The sequence below is a fragment of the Heterodontus francisci genome, chromosome 32 (assembly GCF_036365525.1).
Source record: "Heterodontus francisci isolate sHetFra1 chromosome 32, sHetFra1.hap1, whole genome shotgun sequence".
In the NCBI taxonomy this organism is placed as follows: domain Eukaryota; kingdom Metazoa; phylum Chordata; class Chondrichthyes; order Heterodontiformes; family Heterodontidae; genus Heterodontus; species Heterodontus francisci.
In genome coordinates, this window is record NC_090402.1 from 7874542 (window position 1) to 7880789 (window position 6248).

Below are 6248 nucleotides of genomic sequence, written 5' to 3' on the forward strand. Positions count from 1 at the left end.
TGTCTGCAGAGACTCATCGACAGGATTGCGGCTGCCTGCAACGAATTTGGCCTAACCATCAGCCTCAAGAAAACGAACATCATGGGACAGGACATCAGAAATTCTCCATCCATCAATAACGGTGACCACGCTCTGGAAGTGGTTCAAGAGTTCACCTACCAAGGCTCAACGATCACCAGTAACCTGTCCCTCGATGCAGAAATCAACAAGCGCATGGGAAAGGCTTCCACTGCTATTTCCAGACTGGCCAAGAGAGTGTGGGAAAATGGCGCACTGACACGGAACACAAAAGTCCAAGTGTATCAAGCCTGTGTCCTCAGTACCTTGCTCTACGGCAGCGAGGCCTGGACAACATATATGAGCCAAGAGCGATGTCTCAATTCATTCCATCTTCGCTGCCTCCGGAGAATCCTTGGCATCAGGTGGTAGGACTGTATCTCCAACACAGAAGTCCTCGAGGCGGCCAACATCCACAGCATATACACCCTACTGAGCCAGCGGCACTTGAGATGGCTTGGCCATGTGAGCCGCATGGAAGATGGCAGGATCCCCAAGGACGCATTGTACAGTGAGCTCGCCACTGGTATCAGACCCACCGGCCGCCCATGTCTCCGCTTTAAAGATGTCTGCAAACGTGACATGAAGTCCTGTGAGATTGATCACGAGTCGTGGGAGTCAGTTGCCAGCGATCGCCAGAGTTGGTGGACAGCCATAAAGGCGGGGCTAAAGCGTGGTGAGTCAAAGAGACTTAGCTGTTGGCAGGAAAAAAGACAGAAGTGCAAGGGGAGAGCCAACTGTGTAACAGCCCCGACAACCAATTTTATCTGCAGCACCTGTGGAAGAGTCTGTCACTCTAGAATTGGCCTTTATAGCCACTCCAGGCGCTGCTTCACAAACCACTGACCACCTCTAGGCGCGTATCCATTGTGTCTCGAGACAAGGGGGCCAAAGAAGAAAAATAGCTGATGTGGACCTGTTGCGCTGAATGTCCTGTTTCTGTGCTGGAAATACTTTGGAATTATGGGGACAGGTTTTATAAACACGACTGCTCGCGTTTAGGAGATTGAGGGCTGATCTCATTGGGGTGTTTAAGACATAAAAGGATTCAATCGCGTCAGTGCCGAGAAATTTCCTCCAGTGATGGGAAACCAGAACGCGGGGTTTGATCTTAAAATTAGATCTGGGCCATTTTGGAGTGAAATACTGGGTCAGCTAAAATCTTTCAAGACTGAGATCAATAGATGTTTGTTGGGGATAGGTATCAATGGATGTGAAACTAAGGCAGCTAAATGGAATGAAGGTGCTGATCATCTGATTGAATTGATTTGCGGAATTTGAGCTGAATGGCCTCCTGCTCCTATGCCAAAAGGCCTGTAGTATAAGGAGGGATGTGTGGAGTGTCATTGTAAACCTGGGATTGTGCTCGGAATAAATCAACCAGAGCTGAAACTACTCTCATGAGCAGTATGAAAATGTTAATTGTGTGTTGGATTGACTTGCATTCTTATGTGTGTGTGTCTCTCTCTCTCCTATTTTTACCCCTTCCTTAAAAGGTGTTAGTTGGCAGAATTTTCTTTGATTCCCAAGCTGCAAGTTATGTTGAAAAATGGCGGCCTCGCTGTGATCCTGTGTTGTCTTTAATGCGAGTGGGCAGTTGGTCGTTGTCTGAACCCAGTTGAAGGCCTGCTGCACCCTGGTCGGTGTGTGTCTAAACCTGACCCTATTCTCTCGTTCCAGTCGAAGATGCACCTTTCATGTCGGTTAATATGAAGCTCCCAGTGCACCACATTGCCCTCAACTGTGATGATTTCACCCTGTCTGTCGCTATGTCGTCGGAGGAGTATGGGCTGGTTATCGCCTTTTTTGATGTGCGAACGTTTGTAAACAAGGTGAGTACTGATTTCCTCCACGTGCAGCATAGCTTTGCCACTGCTTCGTACTCGGTTTTGGACACTCGCTGTCCAAGTGGAGTTCACCGAGGAACCTGCATTTACCAAGCACTGCATAACAGGAGTGTAGTGGTGATGTTTACTGGTCTTGTAATACCACAGAATCATACAGCGTGGAAGGAGGCTGTTCGGTCCATCCTCTCTGTGCTGTCCAATTTTTCTCGCTCCCCTTGTTCTTTCCCCTTCGCTGAAGTCTTAAAGGTATCAAACCGTTACCAGTGGTTCTAGAAGAAGCTCCTCCACCACTAGACCGGGGCAACTGGGGATGGATGATGAATGCTGGCCTGGTCAGTGATGGCCACATTCAGATGCTCCAAGGCTCTGCACATAAATATTACACAGTTTTTATAGCCCAGAAACAGGCCATTTGGCCCAATTGGTCTGTGCCAGTGTCTTTGCTTCCCTTTAGCTGAATGTTGGTGTACTTTCAGGGACATTGCAATCCCTCTGTCACAGTGCTCCCTTTGGACATAGAATGGAGTGTTTTGAGACACGGCCTCTGTTGTAATGTAGATGGATGTAGTTGTCATGTGTGTTTTCTCCTGGGTTTGTTGAGAGATGTTGGCCAAAAGGGCAGCCAGTGCCGCCTTGATGACTGGAACACATCTGTTTAGCCATCTCTGACAGTTTAGTGCTCCCTCACTGCTTCACTGAACTGTCGGCCTAGGTTGGCACTTGGGTGGAATTCAGACCCATGACCTTCTGACTCAAGAGGTGAGAGAACCATGAACTGAGCTCCCAGCTGATTTCCCTGTGAAGCTGTTGAGACTGGGGTGGGGGGGTGTCAGTTGAAAATTTCAGTACTGAGATTGCTGAAAATAGAGACATGTTGTCGAAGCTTTTCGTCTTGCACTCATCAGGACAACCCGCAAGAATAACCAATGTAAGGGAAAACAACAACTTATACTGCATGAGAAGAGAATGCTGATTGGTTGGTAAGTGAACTCTAATTGGTAGAGGCATTGCCATGGAGAATGCACCAGTTTACAGTGACTGACAGTTAACTGCCAAAATTTTTTTAAGATTTAAACCGGGCAACCTTTCTCTGGTCAACGCATTGCCCTGAGGAATGAACCAGCGAATGGCTATCACTTATTTTATTCAGCTGAAACAGGCGCAATGTTTGTACATATACTTTATGTCTGCAAAGAACTGGGCCCTGTGTATTAATATATGTAGCTTCCAGTACACGCAAATGTGCCACACTGCGAGCCCTCCTGACAACCTTATATTGGTTCTAAGCGTAATTCTTAGCACACTGAGGATTATTTAGCAAATGTTGTCCAATCACGGAATCACATCTAATGTTGGACACTGTGTTTTGAGTTTTGCAAGCAAGGGCTGGTTGGGTACGGCCTGTACCTTGCCCGCTGCGAACAGCAGAAGGGACATGCTGTTTGATATGATCCGCCAGTCTTTGGGACTTACGGCCTAGATACCAAGCTTCACACTGGCATTGAAATTCATATAAATTTAAAAGTGCCCAGTCTCCCTCAAATTACCCTGGAAGTGTAATGTATCCCAAAAATGTGAGCAATCGGTGAAGCTAGCTGTTTCATGCTGCTACTATGCAATAGCAACATGTGTTGTGCGCCACTAACAGGATGCTGCCGTCAAGCCAAAAGCACGTCCTGCCTATCTCACAAATGAGTAATGTGATTTATGAATTTCAATTGACAAATACAAACTTTTTTGCCTCTGGTTTTAATTATATTAAATATATAATTTTTCTTGTGGTTTATTCCTGCTGTGCGTTTGTCCCAATTTCATTGTTACGTTCAACGTCCCCACCATATGTGTGGAGAATGAACGTGGGGGTTATTAAATGGGGCCCATTTATTATCACTGAATTGATATTAATGAAAGGTGATTATTCAAAATTCTCATCCTTGTTTTCAAATCTCTCCTTGGTCTCACCCCTCCCTATCTCTGTAACAGTCTTCAGCCTTACAAATGTCTGAGTTCTCTGCATTTCTCCAATTCTGGCATCTTGAGCATCCCCAGTTTTAATCAGTTCACCGTTGGTTGTCGTGTGTTCAGCTGCCGAGGCCCTCAGCTCTAGAAATCCTATCTTGAAACTCTCCAACTCTCCTCCTTTAAGATGCTCCTGAAAATCCTATCCCTTTGAGCCTTTGGTCATCTGTCCTGATATCTCCTTTTTTTTATTATTCGTTCATGGGATGTGGGTGTCGCTGGCGAGCATTTATTTCCCATCCTTAATTGTCCTTGAACTGAGTGGCTTGCTAGGCCATTTCAGAGGGCATTTAAGAGTCAACCACATTGTTGTGGGCCTGGAGTCACATGTAGGCCAGACCAGGTAAGGACAGCAGATTTCCTTTCCTAAAGGGCATTAGTGAACCAGATGGGTTTTTACAACAATGGTTTCATGGTGACCATTAGACTAGCTCGATTTCAAGGCTTGTCTGATTACACTCCTGTGAAGCACCTTGGGATGTTTTAGTACGACAAAAGGCTCTATATAAATGTAAGCTCTTGTTATTGTAGGATAAACAGCAGAAGCGACCGTTTGTGTACTACAAGCCAGAAACAAAGTGCACGGTGACAGATTTAAAATGGAATCCCACTGTGCCCTCCATCCTGGCCGTCTGCCAGTCTGACGGAAGCTTGACCATATTGGAAGTTACTGACATCATTAAGCAGCATGCCAGCCTTCCACCCACAAGTGGCATCACTTCATGTAGGTATTGCCTTTGTTATACACGATACCCCCTACTTAGAGGCACGAAATGTACTGATATTGTGTAATTTGTACGCTGTGGCTGATGCCATTAGCGCGACCCAGAGGGTGTAGGTTTCGATTTCTGCGGGGTGAGTGTTAACCTATCGTACGGTTCACTGTTTTGTGGTGTTTAAGTAGATGACCCACATTGAGTTTATTACTCACTGATCTGCAATAAAATGTTGGTAGCTTTTTTTTTACAAGTGATATTCGGGTAGGTTTGACTAGAAAATTGATGACTTTTGATCTCGTAATGCGTAACAGTATAATTGTGTGTGTGAATGCGTACTTGTTCTCTGCCCCAAGCTCTTGCCTCGGCTCAGCAACCTGTCCCAGGAAACAAATGTTCAGGATGAGCACTGCTCTGATCTGTTTCGTCCCCATCCCAGCTTCCAGTTTATTCCTGGATATAAACCTGCCCTCTGTTTGGAGCCTCCAACTCGACGTCACAGGGCGAAACCCATGGGTGTGAAGCTCTGTCCAGCCAACTCGTGAGGCAGCATGTTCGAGGTGCACCCTCACTACTCCATCTGCTCTCTTCCCACTCTTTCACGAGTGTGCTGTTGGGAAATAGTGAAATGTGTGGCTCGGCTGGGGTTGTAATTGTCCCTGGAGGTTTCACGTGTTGTCTTTTATTCCATCCTTCCCTCTCTACCCCCCTCTCCCTCTCTACCCCCCTCTCCCTCTCTACCCCCCTCTCCCTCTCTACCCCCCCTCTCCCTCTCTACCCCCCCTCTCCCTCTCTACCCCCCCTCTCCCTCTCTACCCCCCCTCTCCCTCTCTACCCCCCCTCTCCCTCTCTACCCCCCCTCTCCCTCTCTACCCCCCCTCTCCCTCTCTACCCCCCCTCTCCCTCTCTACCCCCCCTCTCCCTCTCTACCCCCCCTCTCCCTCTCTACCCCCCCTCTCCCTCTCTACCCCCCCTCTCCCTCTCTACCCCCCCTCTCCCTCTCTACCCCCCCTCTCCCTCTCTACCCCCCCTCTCCCTCTCTACCCCCCCTCTCCCTCTCTACCCCCCCTCTCCCTCTCTACCCCCCCTCTCCCTCTCTACCCCCCCTCTCCCTCTCTACCCCCCCTCTCCCTCTCTACCCCCCCTCTCCCTCTCTACCCCCCCTCTCCCTCTCTACCCCCCCTCTCCCTCTCTACCCCCCCTCTCCCTCTCTACCCCCCCTCTCCCTCTCTACCCCCCCTCTCCCTCTCTACCCCCCCTCTCCCTCTCTACCCCCCCTCTCCCTCTCTACCCCCCCTCTCCCTCTCTACCCCCCCTCTCCCCCTCTACCCCCCCTCTCCCTCTCTTCCCCCCCTCTCCCTCTCTACCCCCCCTCCCTCTCTACCCCCCCTCTCCCTCTCTACCCCCCCCTCTCCCTCTCTACCTCCCTCTCTACCCCCCCTCTCCCTCTCTACCCCCCCCTCTCCCTCTCTACCCCCCCCTCTCCCTCTCTACCCCCCCCTCTCCCTCTCTACCCCCCCTCTCCCTCTCTACCCCCCCTCTCCCTCTCTACCCCCCCCTCTCCCTCTCTACCCCCCCTCTCCCTCTCTACCCCCCCTCTCCCTCTCTA

The 6248-nt window shown here is 49.5% G+C and overlaps 1 protein-coding gene across 1 annotated transcript in view; it reads left to right on the forward strand.

Annotated features, from left to right (window-relative positions):
- The window catches only part of LOC137347455 (nuclear pore complex protein Nup214-like), a 163338-nt gene that overhangs the window by 10299 nt on the left and 146791 nt on the right, over positions 1-6248 (forward strand). Inside the window, exons 3-4 of the mRNA XM_068011898.1 lie at positions 1738-1889; positions 4455-4698. Coding sequence (XP_067867999.1) covers positions 1738-1889; positions 4455-4698 — 396 coding nt within the window. The remainder of the gene's footprint in view (positions 1-1737; positions 1890-4454; positions 4699-6248) is intronic.